Below are 13,902 nucleotides of genomic sequence, written 5' to 3' on the forward strand. Positions count from 1 at the left end.
TCATCATACTTGGCATTTGTGATCGATGCAAAGAAAGAGAAGAAAGAGATACAAAGAATACAAGTGGTGTGTGACAATCTGAAAGTCTTTCCCAAAGATCTTCCTATATTTCCCCCTAATAGACAAGTGGAGTTTTGAATAGACTTGTTGCTATGATTGACACCGATAGCAAAAGCACCATACCAGTTAGCACCGACATAGATGAAGGAGCTTATGATGCAACTTCAGGAGTTGTTGGACAACAATTTCATTAGACCTATTTCATCACTCTAGGGAGCTCTGGTGTTATTTCATGAAGAAGAACGATGGAAGCATGAGGATGTGCATATACTATAGGGAACTGAACCAAGCAATGGTGAAAAACAAGTATCTATTGCCAAGGATTGGCGACTTGTTCGATCAGCTACAAGGTTCGAGCTATTTCTCAAAGTTCTATCTTAGGTTAGGATATCATCAGCTGAAGGTGAGAGAGCAAGATATTTAGAAGACCGCATTCAGAACAATATACGGACACTATGAGTTCTTGATTATGTCATTTGGACTAACCAATGCTCTAGCAACCTTTATAGATTTAATGAATAGGGTTTGTAAACCATTCCTCGATAAAATCTGTAATAGTATTCATAGATGACATTCTGATTTACTCAAAGAGCCAGCAGGAGCATGGCAAGCACTTAGTAAAAGTATTACAAGTTCTAAAGATGGAGAAGTTGTATGAAAGTTCAACGAATGTGATTTCTGGATTTGAGAAGTTCAATTCTTGGGTCATGTGGTTAACCAAGAAGGGATAATGGTTGATCCAGAAAAGATTGAAGTTGTGATGGAATGGGAATGACCAAAAAGCTCCACTGGGATTCGAAGCTTTCTGGGATTAGCTGGATATTACCGAAGGTTTATCCAAGGCTTTTCTTCGATAGTTGCTCTATCGGCAACTTTGACCCATAAAGGAGCTACATATACATGGAATGAGAATCTTGAAGAAGCATTAAAGAAAATAAAGAAGAGGTTTTGTGAAGTACTGGTTCTTTCTTTACCTGACGGAGTAGAAGACTTAGCAGCCTAGAAATGCATCTAGAGTTGGGTTAGGATGTGTTATGACCCAAAGAGATAAAGTGATAGCATATGCATCTCGACAATTGAAAAAGCACGAGAAGAACTACCCCACTCATGATCTGGAGTTAGCATTAATAGTATTCGCATTAAATATATGGAGGCTTTATCTTTATGGAACAAAGTGAAAACTCTTCACTGATCATAAAAATATCTAGTACCTCTTTGATCAAAAGGAATGGAATATGAGACAACGATGCTAGCTAGAGTTACTCAAGGATTACAACTACGAGATACTTTACCACCCTGGTAAAGTAAATGTCGTAGCTGATGCTTTAATTCGAAAAGTAAACATGGAAAGAAAAAGGTCAAGAGTGTTAAGAATAGAAGTTGTCTCAACAATTGTGGAAAGCATCAAGAAAGCACGGAGAGAAGCTTTAGCAAAAAATGACCAAAAAGAAGAACATTTAGGCAAAACGTTGGTATTCGGTACAAATAGTCAAGGATTGAAGTTATTCTGATATAGAATTTGGGCACCTAAGATGGGAGGAATAAGGGTTCTTTTGATGGATGAAGCTCACAAGACCATGTACTCGATTCATCATGAAAGCACTAAGATGTATAGGGATCTGAAACCTTACTACTAGTGGCCGACGATGAAGCTCCATGTTGCAAAGTATGTGGTAGAGTGTGTGATGTGTGCAAGATTTAAAGAACAACATCAGAAACCATATGGGAGTTTAGAACCTTTAATTGTACCTATGGGTAAATGGGAAGAAATCACCATGGATTTTGTGACTAAACTGCCCAGGACGAAGAACGGTCACAACATGATTTGGGTAGTCGTAGATCAATTCACGAAGAGTGCACACTTCATATCATCCAATGAGAGGTGGTCTATGGATAAGCTTGCAAATGCTTACGTGAAGGATATATTAAGACTTCACGGTGTACCATTAACGATTGTATCAGATCGTAATAGTCGTTTCACATCAAGATTTTGGAAGAGTATACAAGAGGAAATGGGTACAAAGTTGTGTTTAAGTACAACCTACCATCCGCAGACTGATGGTTAGAGTGAAAGAATGATTCAAACATTGGAAGATATGTTAAGAGCATGTACCCTAGAATTCCAAGGTAACTAGGATGAGCATTTACCCCTAGTAGAGTCTTCTTACAACAATACTTACCATTCGAGCATTAAGATGACACCTTATCAAGCCTTGTATGGACAGAAGTGTCGTACGCCATCTTGTTGGATTGAGGCCGGAGAAAAACAGTTTATGGGCCCCGAAATAGTCCATCAGACTGCTGAAAAGTTAAAAGTGATCAGAGAAAGGATGTTAGCGACACATGATCGGCAAAAGAGCTATGCAGACAAGAAGCAACGACCGATGACATTCGAAGTTGGACATTCGGTGTTGCTTAAAGTCTCACCGTGTAAGGGACTTATACGATTTGGAAAGAGAGGAAATTTGAGTCCAAGGTTTATTGGACCATTCAAGGTTCTTCAGAGGATTGGGAACCAAGCTTGCAAGCCGAAATTACCAGAAGAACTAGATGGTATTCATAACACTTACCATGTGTGTTATTTGAGGACATTCATGGGAGAAGTTCTCGATATAATTCCACTACCAGAGTTAGAGATGGATGAAAATAAGAGGTCAATCGAAGAGCCTGAAGCAATTATTGACAGTAAGACAAAGAATTTGTGGCGCAAGATGGTCGACTTGGTGCTTGTACAATGGAAACATATGGATGAGTCGAACCTCACCTGGGAAATAGACAGTGACATGATGAGTCGTTATCCACATCCGTTTGTTGATGCATGATTCTGGAACGGAATCATCCTAAGGATGAGAGAATTGTAACGCCCGTGTTTCTAGGCTAAACATTAGTAGTATGATGTAATAGTTAGGGTCAACAATTGTAACATATTTTGAAGCAATGAAGAAGAATTATTTGAGCATTATGTGAATTATATGATTTTATGTGCATTATACTTGCTATTAACGGTGTAATAAAATAATAATAAAAATAAGCGTCAAAAATAAAATAATAGATAGACCCAATATCTTAAAAAAAAAATTGAATTAGTCGTAACAAGGATTTCATGGATATAAGGAACGCTGAAATCTGACTTATAACGAATAAGTTATGATCCGACGAAGTTTTGCGACAAAACCGACACAACGTTGTGTGATGTAAATCATAACTTCCTTATACGAAGTCACACAGCGTTGTGTCGGTTTTGTCGCAAAACTTTGTCGGGTCATAACTTATTCGTCAAATAAGGCACTGTTAAGCTAAATCTTAGAAAAATCATAACTTCCTCATACAAAGTCAGATTTGGACGTTCTTTTTATGCACATTCGCGGTTTAACATATACTACAACTTTTTCACACAGCTGTATTCCATCCCCCTCATTATTTCCTTATTTGACATATATTGCTGAGGAATCCCCTAAGCAGCGTTGTCATCCCGATGAAAATCCTTAGGCTAGGTCCCTTGAATTAGTTGCTTTACGCCTTGTTCCCGAGTTCTACTTAAGGAGAGAAATGGGCGGATACGGGGAGAAAGTGAGGGGTGCCGAAGGAAAATCATGTTCCCGAGTTTCATTAATGGAAGGAAAATGAGAGGAGGGAAATGATTTTGGATCCATATTTTCCTTCCAAATTTTCCTTCCAAATTGGGCCGATTTGGAAAGAAAGTGAGGGGAAGGAAAATTTTAAGTTTTATTTTCTTTTTCCTCCTAACTCAAGAACACAAAAACTTAAAATTTTCCTTTCATTTCCTTCGAACTCAGGAACACGGATTAATGATTATCTTCATTCACCTCCCTTTCTTTCTGTCAAAATTTTCCTTCCATTTCCTTTAATAAATTTACAAAAAAAAAAACTCGGGAACAAGGCGTTAGGGACAAAAAGTGAGGATAACAAGAATGGGTAATCGAGTTGATTGATTGATGAAATTAATAAACTTAATTATTGTGAATTGAAAATCCTATGTGCTCACCAGGCTTCCAAGCCAGATCCACTCAGTTTCTTGTATTCAGGTAGTTGCAAGAGAGCACAAGAGTGATGATCTGACGAGAGATCAATGTATTATAGAGTGCATGGTCCTTTTGGGTTGCCTTCACCAAAGCAACTTGATTGGAGAAATAAATAGAGAGAGAGGTTATTATGATTTATAAATATGTTATAAGAATAATATATTAAAGGAGAAATCATATTTGTTTAATTAATATTGGTCAATAATTAATTAAGAATTAATTTTGTGATCAAATGTAATTAATTAAACTAGAGGGGTTGAATTGTAATTATGTGATAGTTACAAAATAAGGTAAGGATTATCTTATTAATAGGTTGGACGAATTTAAGGTGATAAGGCCTTAGAATTCGACTAGGATAAGGGTTTCAAGACTTATCTTATGGTTACTTGGTGGGCAAGCAACTAGATAAGGATAAGGACTAAAACCCTAATCTCTACACCTATATAAAGACCCCCCAAGGCTCATGAATTCGTCCATGCCTTCCCAATAGGTCCTAGAGATGAATTCTTATACCTCTCCTCTCTCTTTATACCTTCTCTATTTGCTCTTGGTGTTTGTAAGCCATTAGAGGAGTGACACTTGTGACTCTAAGCCTTCCAAAGTCAATTCAAGGATATTTGGGATTGTTATTGCTACATAACAATCAAGGTAATATCATAAACCTAATTATATGTTAATATCGATTTCCATATGCTAGAATTAGGGTTTATAGTCTTGGATTCAAAGCATGTACAATAGAGAAACCTAGATCCAAGCATTAGGGTTTGTATGAGCACATAGGATGTCTTATGACCAAAACCCATCAGTAAGGCCTATGTAGTTTCTGTTTATGCTTTTGATCTGTATTGACAATGATATCCCGATGTTTTTAATATATTGAAAATACATTTCTTCATAAATGCTTTGATAAATTCTTTATCATATTTTTAGGAACAAATTCCGCAAATATTACTTCAAAAGTATATTCTGGTTTTCAAATAAAGCATAAACAAATTGGTTTTTTCTGGCAGTGAAATTGGGGATGTTACATCGGCTCATGTATTCCTTCTTTCCTCGTGCGTCGATCTTCTTCCTTCTGTGTCGATCTTTTTTACCCTTCAACCTTCGATTTCAACTTCGAATTTAGACTGGATGTTGCCTTATGCCTTCAATTTCAACTTTGATTTTGAACCAGACGTGATTATGCCCTATTGTCTCTCTCAGCCTTAAACAATTTGTTCTACCTGTCGATCTTAGTAACCCACAAATTCTCCAATTAAGATAATTGTTTTTCTTAATATAATCAATTTAATTGCTCATATGTTCTAATTTTTTTTTTTGAATTATAATGTGTTTTAAGTGCTCATGGTTTGATTGATTTCTGTGAAGAAGAGATAATTTTTTGATTTATTGTTTGATCATTTTTGTATTGATGTACTTGGTAATTTGTGTTCACCCATTGTCGGTTTTTTATTGGTTTATGCTTGACTTGTATGTACAAGAGCAATTTTTTTCCTATCAGTTTTTTATAGAATTTTTACCCCACTTTGAACTGCTATAAAATCTACATACGAGCTTGGAATGAATTGATTTTTTCCCCAAATTGTAGTCCTCTACCTTGTCTGTATTTTAGGATCAGAAAATAGGTTAATTGGTTAAGATTTGGTTGAGTTATACAGCCCCAAACATGAACAGTTATGATTGTTGGTTAGTTTTTCAGTGCTTTTTATAATTTTTTCCCCAACTATGAACCGCTATAAAATCTTGATACAAACTCGGAATGAGATGATCTTTTCCCAAATTATATTCCTCTGTCTTGGCTACGTTTTAGAATTAAAAAGTAGCTTAATTAGTTAAAATTTTGTTGACTTACACATCCCTAAACATGGGTTGTTATGATTATTGGTTAGTTTTTCTGCACTTTTTAGATTTATCCCCAAAAAGTTATTATGGGATTGAAAACCCTACGTATCTCATTAGGTTTTCCTAAACCTGAGCTACTCATTTTTATGCATCACAAGTATTGGAACCAATGCGGGTGTAGTATAATTAGAGTGCGGAGTGGAATATAGAAATGTGCATGTAATATGTACTTTTAGGACCTTTTATATTTTATACTGTAATGTATGTTTAGATATGAACGAATGACATCCTTTATGTTTTAATAAAATAACTTTTGTTGTCTTAAAAATGATTTATTTAACTGAGAAATTCTGCATCTCAACTTATAAAGTGTAAAGAAAAATATTTTAATTGGTTCTGAAAAATGGGGGATGTCACAGAGGGCAACGACCCTCTCTTGTTTCCCCTGCTTCTCATCGAACTACATGAGTCAAACATCCCCTATACTTGTTGTTGTTGCTTTCGTAAAAAAGATTATTGCATAACTGTTAGGATCCCTCAAAATATTAAGGGGTTGTTTGATAGTTGTTGATTAATTCGTATCTAATTGAGTCAATGTTGAGTTAGACACAACCATGAATATGATCGAATAAGAGCCATTTTAAAGGAGCCGATTAAGGACCGAGTTAGAGGCTTCTACATGTGACGTATACCAATTTGAATATGACCGAATCGAATCTAGCTTCTTATTCGACACAATAAGAGACGGATCAAACAACCCTCAGACATCTATAAATTAATATCGAGAACAAATATTAGTTTCTCTACTTTTATTCCTTGAAGTCTGACGACACTTTTCGTTATACTTTGGTCATCATATATTTGTTCATTTTTCTGTTTGATATTTTTTAGAATATCACTTTGAGCAAATACATGTTTTTTAATAGGTTATTATTATTTACTTGGCCATTTAATAGGACTTAATACCATTGGAGAGGATCTATATATATATATATATATATATATATATATATATATATATATATATATATATATATATATATATATATATTTTGTTATTGTTATTGTTATTTTTAATGACTAGTCAATATATAAGGAGCGATCAATATACTTTAAAGGTTTATCCATCTATTTTTTTTTCTTTTTAATTGTATATCATTTTATCCCTTTAATTTTATTTTACTTTTAAATAAATTTTATTTATTTAATACATATTTATGTCTATTAAATGTTTCAAATATTTATATAAAGTTTAATACAAGCCATTGTTAAATGTTTCAAATATTTATATATTACAAACCATACTAAAGTATGCAATTATGATTTACTTAAAAACTTTATAAGAAAAAGTTAAATGAAAGACTTTAGATAGATAATGATTAATTAGGTAAACTTAGGTGCTGTTTGTTTTTTCAAAGCGAAAATTTGTGAAGCCTGCGGACCACCTCTACAATCATCTGTAGCAGAAGAGGTGGAACAAACGGCTACAGCCCATAATAAGAAACATGTTTGTTTTTTAACATCTGCAGACAGCTGCAGTAAACTGAAATTTAAATAAACTAATTTTATAAACTAAAAATAGTTTTCAACACCGAAATTTAAATAATTCTACTCTTAAAACATTGAAATAGTACTAAAAAGAGCATGTAAAAAAACAAAAATTTAAAACTTAAAAAAACTTACAAAAATATAAAAAAAAACAAAAATATAAAACTTTTTAAAAAAAACTTACAAAAATATAAAAGAAGCTAACAACTTTATTCTAGAAAAAAAAACTAATTTTAAAAAACATAAAAAAGAAAATAACAAAAAAAATTGCAAATGATGTCTACAAAGTTTGTAAAAAATTATACACGTTAAAAAAAGATGAAATTGAAACTCATAATATTATTAACAGAAACGATTAAAAAAATTAAAGTTTTTTATTAAATCAAGTTCAAAAAAATTTATGAAAACTATAATAAGAAATTGTATCAAATCTGTAAATAAAAGTATAAAAAAAATCTAAGTTTTAAAAAAAAAAAACAAAAGTTAAAAAAAATAACTTATACCAAAATTCTAAAAAAAAACAATTCAAAAAAAAATGAAAGTCGAAGAGGTTTGAATAGGTAAGTCAAGTGTTGCGTTACGCAGCACACGTGCAGAGGTTTTGCAGTCTGAAGTCTTCCAAAAAATAAACTGTTGTGAGAGGGAAAGTGTTGCGCGTGTGCTGCACCGCGCAGCAGAAAGTTGTTTGAAGAGGTTTTTTTTAAAAAAAAAAAAACAAACAACACCTTAAGGATATTTCAATTCATTGGCTTTTTGAAAAAAGCAAAAACTTCTGGATTTTTAATTTTTGTTGTCTAAAAAATTAATATTTATCAAACGTTTTGTTTTGTTTTTTTTTTTCAAATTATTGACTTTTTTAAAAAATCAATAAGTTATTAAGTCACTCCTTAGGTTAACCATTAAAAATATAATATAATTAAATATCAAAGTTAATTAAGATGACAATAACTTTAAATCATAATATAAATTTGTGTTAGAAATGCTCTTTTGCTTAAAGCCAAAGATTAATAGTCGTTTATTGTTCAAACATTAAAGCACTAGTTGTGTGACTCATGTAGTACATGAGTTAATTTTTTTAAAAAAAAAGTTAAATATGAAGGTCTAAATAATTGAGAAATTTGAATTTATAAAAAATAAAAAAAAAATAATGAATTATTAAAATTGAATCTATAAGGTAGAATGCTATTACATTATTAAAACAAACATATTTAATGCAGTAAAATCAACAAACACTGTACAATTGGAATAAAAGGAAGCTAATATGTTCTATAAAGAGTATATGTGTTATAAAGATTGATTTTTTATTTGCTTTTTTGCATTGTTTAAGTAAAGATGTATAAATTCAAGGGGAAACCAGGAACACATAGCAAAACTTGTAAAACTGAATAGAAAAAACGAAATGCAATTTTCACCAAAACAATCCTAATAACTTCATAAAGGTAATTCAATCCAAATAAAATAATGTCAAATACTTCCAACCATCAAAGAAAAAAACAAACCCACACAAAGAAAAAACAAAAGTCGAAATAGTTTTAAAAGGGAGAATCCACTTAAAATATCCAATTGGGTTATATGCTTAAAGATGCATTTATTTCTCTATTTTTGGAATCAAAAGTTCCATCTTGCCATGTCCCGAAAAGCCATCATCCATGATAGTTGAACGCACTTTTGTCGATGACATTGTTGGTGGGTCATCAACATCGTAAACTTCAGAAAGATTGCGCTTTAGCTCTGCATTAGGAGATACAACTTTAGAAAAATGGTATTTGGGCAACGGACTCGTCGCTGTGCTTTTCTCAACATTAGAGGCTGGAGTGATGTTATCTCCCGTGAATGATATTGCATCCTTTTCTAAGTACATAAAAAATGATAGTTAAGTAGTAATGCAAATGAAGTTAAATTAAAATTAAACTTTAAATGTAAAATAAATAGCACCTTCAAATTGGTAGTTTCTTGAGATGTGACTTCAAAGATTGCAGTGTTGAAAGAGTCGGAATCAACATGCTGCAAATAAGAACATACTAAGAATGTCTTAAAAAATATAATAGTATAGGGATTAAATAAATTGTGCAAAATTGATACCTGGTCAATTGTAAACTTCTTTTCAAGTTCAGAAAGTATTTTACGGCCAGTAGTCAACTTGCGTATTGAATACCCTTGTACTTTATTTTTCAAATTATATTCAGAAACTTCAATCAGAAACGCAAATTTCCTCTCAAGCAAATCAGTGATTTCAATGGGGAAAATAGCAGTATTACCATCCTACAAGACAAGTGGAACTGGATAACATGTAAGATAAAACATGAGAAGAACAATTAAGTTGTATAGTAAAACAGACCCAACCTCATTAAAAATTTCCAGCAATTCTTGTGCATTTTTTCTTAAAAGCCTATTAGCATCACCATCAAAAAGAGTCAATGAAATTACTCCTGTAGGATCTTGGACTCTAATTGGGATTTTAAACCTAAACATATTAAAAACAATAATGAAATATTACATTAATGTGTAAAAAAATAATAACAATGAGAAAGCATAAAGTATGTGTTCAATACCTAGGAAGAACAGATACAACTTTATTGTTGTAGATTGAGGATGAACACACAACCATTTTTTTTGCCGTTTGATCCATCATTTAGCTCAATGTTCATCATAATATCTTCATCAACCTTCTTATGACACGATTTACATCCCCAATAATACCATGAAAAATATGTGCACACATGCTTAACTGTACCAAGCACAATTACTCGGCTTACCTATAAAAAATAGAAGTTGTTTTAGTATACAATCAATTGAAATTATGTAAAACTTAAAAAAAATACCTTTGTGATTTCTTGGATTTCGGTAATGGGTTTGAAGTCATGTTTCAAAAGAAACTCATAGGTCTCAGAATACAATAGGGATGATGAATCTTTGCTACGATTAGCAGACAGATTTTCAAAAGAATTTTTGGAAACCAAACTGTTCATGAATAAAGTTTAATTTTTGTTATGTAAAAATGCATAAAAACAGTACAATATTAAGAAAAAAGATGGAAGCTATCTAACGTGTTCTTGAATTGTAGGATTTCTTCTATGTTAGCATTGATGTAAAGCTTGGTAACAGAGTACCAATATGAAACAGACAAACGACCTGCAAAAAAGAGTTATATTTCAGGTTTTTGTGTAAAAAATGGAACAAATATGAAATTTTATGTTGTAGTTATTTGAGTAGGGTCAAAACAGTACAATTGGTTCCCAATAAAATATACTATCAATTTGTTGTTTAAAGTGGGAGGAATTTATTACTTGTTAAAGTATATTGTTGTTTTTTGCTTTTAATGTTCTGTTATAAATTTTACTCCTGGCAAAATAATATAAAGATTCAGGGGCAAATCAGTCATGAAAAAAGTATAATAGTATACGTTATGATGAAAAAACTATAAAATATAATTTTATAGAGTATAAATCTGCATATCATGCATATTGTATATAGCTTAATTGTTTAATTTAAGCTTTATTTAAAAAAAGGGATTTGTGAAGGGACAATAATGGTAACCAAACAAAAAATATTAAAGTAAGAAACATACCTCGATAATCAGACACTTTTCCAAACTGGATAATTATTATAACAGTCCTTTCTTTCGGATTATTTGACACATAATCAACAAATTGTTGAGCATACTCATCCCATAAAGTAACACTCACTTTTCGGCCTCTGAAAAAAATGAAGTAAGGGGAAATGAGATTGTTATACAGGTAAAATAAAATTGTTTGTGTACAATAACCGGTTCTCACTCTAAATCTTGGATTTGCACATTCTGCCTACGTGTTTCCTTGTCATGCTTCGACATAAAAGTCTCCATTGGAAAATATAAAAGCACATGACCAATTACATCTAGAGAAAATCAAAGTATAACACAAAGTATAACACAGGTATTAGGAATGGTAATGTAAGAAAGAAAAGTATAATAAATTAAATAATTAAATTTAGATTAAACACTAACCGACTGGTGTTTTTTCTGGAATATTATTTTCAATGATTGTTTGGTAATTCTCAAAAGAAAAACCGTACAGAGGACCCACAAAATCATTAGATTTGGTAACCATTGTGATTGGACAGAAATGTAATTTGTTTGAATTAATCACAAATTTGTTATCTGCAGTGTTTTCACCAACTTGAGGATTCTCGATATAATAAGATTCATTTTCAGCAAGCATCTTTTCAAATTTGAAAACCCACCTACTTGGAACTTGAGCTTCAATTTTAGTACCCTATATGCAAAAATCATAATTTAGAATAATAACATAATTATTAGAATACCATTAAGAAGTAGTATGCTTAACAAAAAAATGAGACAAAGAAACTGAAAATTGAATAAATACCTCTTCATCAACTAATATCATATCAATATGAAAAGTCTTCTTCTTATCATAAGTTAGTTGTTTAGTCAATCGAATGACTCGAACTTTCAAAGTGAACTTCTCATGCGACAAATCAAGTTGTCCAAGTAGTGTGATGTTTTTAGGAGCCATGAATCTGTAACACGCGCAACCAACAGAAGCTACATTATAGACAATGCTAATATTTGCCAAAACAAAATGTACACCGAATTGAAAGCATTATGTTATTATAGACAATGCTAATATTTGCCAATATGAAACATTTTTACTCATTCAAACAAAATATAAGTATTATGTTATCATGAACAAAAAAAGATAACAAACAAATTCTTAATTAAAAAGACCATACTACCCTTATACCCACGATTAACTTTGGGGTTATCAATACTTAATCGTACCTGTAATAACACCAACAATAAACATTTTGAAACATTTTTACTTATTCCAAAAAAGTATAAATATTATGTTATCATGAACAAAAAATATACATAATCAAATATATTGTGGCAAATTTAAAAATTTTTGAATATTTGCCAAAACATAATGTACACCAAATTGAAACAAACACAGTCACATCTATGATTTTTTTAACAAATAAGAGTTTTTTTTTGCAAATTTGTTTTTAATCACTTGATCATGTGTGCAGGGATAATTTGATGCAAGTGACATTTTTTAATCTTAATTGAAGTTGTATATTAAGATTCTCAGAAACTTGCAAATTACACCAAGTGGGTTATATCAACTAACCTAAACCATTAACCATCTGGGGGTTACATAGCAAGCAGTTATATCATCAAACACATAATCTTCATTTTGACCAATTATCGAGAAATCCAGAAGCTACATTATAGACAATGCTAATAAAACTTAAGTCATAGTTCAATATTTTAATTTGGTTGAGGCATTTTAGCAAACACATAGAGTGCGATATATGAAAATTTTAGCAAACATAAAAAAATTAACAATCTGAATGAAGCATTCAATCAACAAATAATGTAAGATTCTTCTTTGAACATTATCAGATGATGGTATGTATAAGATGATGGAAATAAAATACATACCTGTATGCAGACTGCATTGAAGAAGAATAAAGATGGCAGCTTCTACAGATGGGAAATTGCGAGAATATGATAGCAAACGTATTTATACACAGTTTTGATTATAGAATCCATTATGTTTCCTAAAATATTGAGATATTACACTGTCAATCTAAAAATCAAATCCTTTATCTTAGCATATAATTTCAGGAAAACATCAATTCCCTGTCAATTTTTTGCTGATTTTTAGGGGATTTAAACTTGACATCCGATTGTACAGTTATACAGGCTCATTGTCGTTAAAACAAGAAAATTTTGTATCGAATGATGGTGAAGAGATATACGATACAGGAATGTGAGCGTGAGAAACTTGTTTTGGTAGGGAAAATGAAAAATAGTGTTTTTTTAAGAAAATGATTTTGGAAATGTAGTGTTCGTCCGTTTTTTGTTTTTTGTATTAAAAATGCCATTCATTGACATTATTTTGACTTCTAATTGCAATTTTTATGTTTATTCAAAACTAATATCCGTTTTTTTTTTTACAAAAGTAACCCAAAATTGGTGTTGATATTGATGGAGTTAAAGAGATTGGCATTACCATCTAAAGAGGTTGGCATTGCCATCTCTAGAGCTATTAAGGTCATTTTTCGTATATTGGCTGCATTGTAATAAATTTGTTTTTATGCCTTCTTCTTTGCCATAGTCCATAGTGGATAACGAAAATATTTTGACACCATTATTCGACAAATCTTATTTTATTGTACCAGTGAAATTATGTTTCTATTTATTTAATTAATTTAAGAAAAGCCTTATAGTTTACACTTTAATAATTATTTTTTTTAATGAACCCGTGTAGTACATGGGTCTTATTTAGATTTTTTATTTCTATTTTTGATCTAAATGTTTTTATTTCTATTTTTGATCTAAATGATCATTTGGACATTTATATCCAATTTACTTAGATTTTAAATGTATATTAATAATTTATTT

General features: G+C 31.3%; 1 protein-coding gene across 1 annotated transcript; it reads right to left on the reverse strand.

Moving 5' to 3' along the window:
- Positions 1–9,081: 9,081 nt before the first annotated feature.
- LOC145067857 (uncharacterized) lies at positions 9,082–12,007 on the reverse strand. Its single transcript, XM_079014895.1, has 9 exons — positions 11,858–12,007; positions 11,479–11,746; positions 11,270–11,369; positions 11,062–11,189; positions 10,541–10,625; positions 9,837–9,957; positions 9,576–9,755; positions 9,429–9,497; positions 9,082–9,339 (listed from the first exon to the last, which is right to left on the reverse strand). Exons 1-9 carry the CDS (start codon positions 12,005–12,007, stop codon positions 9,082–9,084), a joined length of 1,359 nt encoding a protein of 452 aa, XP_078871021.1.
- Between the last annotated feature and the right edge of the window lie 1,895 nt (positions 12,008–13,902).

Source organism: Lactuca serriola, chromosome 8 (genome assembly GCF_051521515.1).
Source record: "Lactuca serriola cultivar US96UC23 chromosome 8, Lser_US96UC23_V15, whole genome shotgun sequence".
In the NCBI taxonomy this organism is placed as follows: domain Eukaryota; kingdom Viridiplantae; phylum Streptophyta; class Magnoliopsida; order Asterales; family Asteraceae; genus Lactuca; species Lactuca serriola.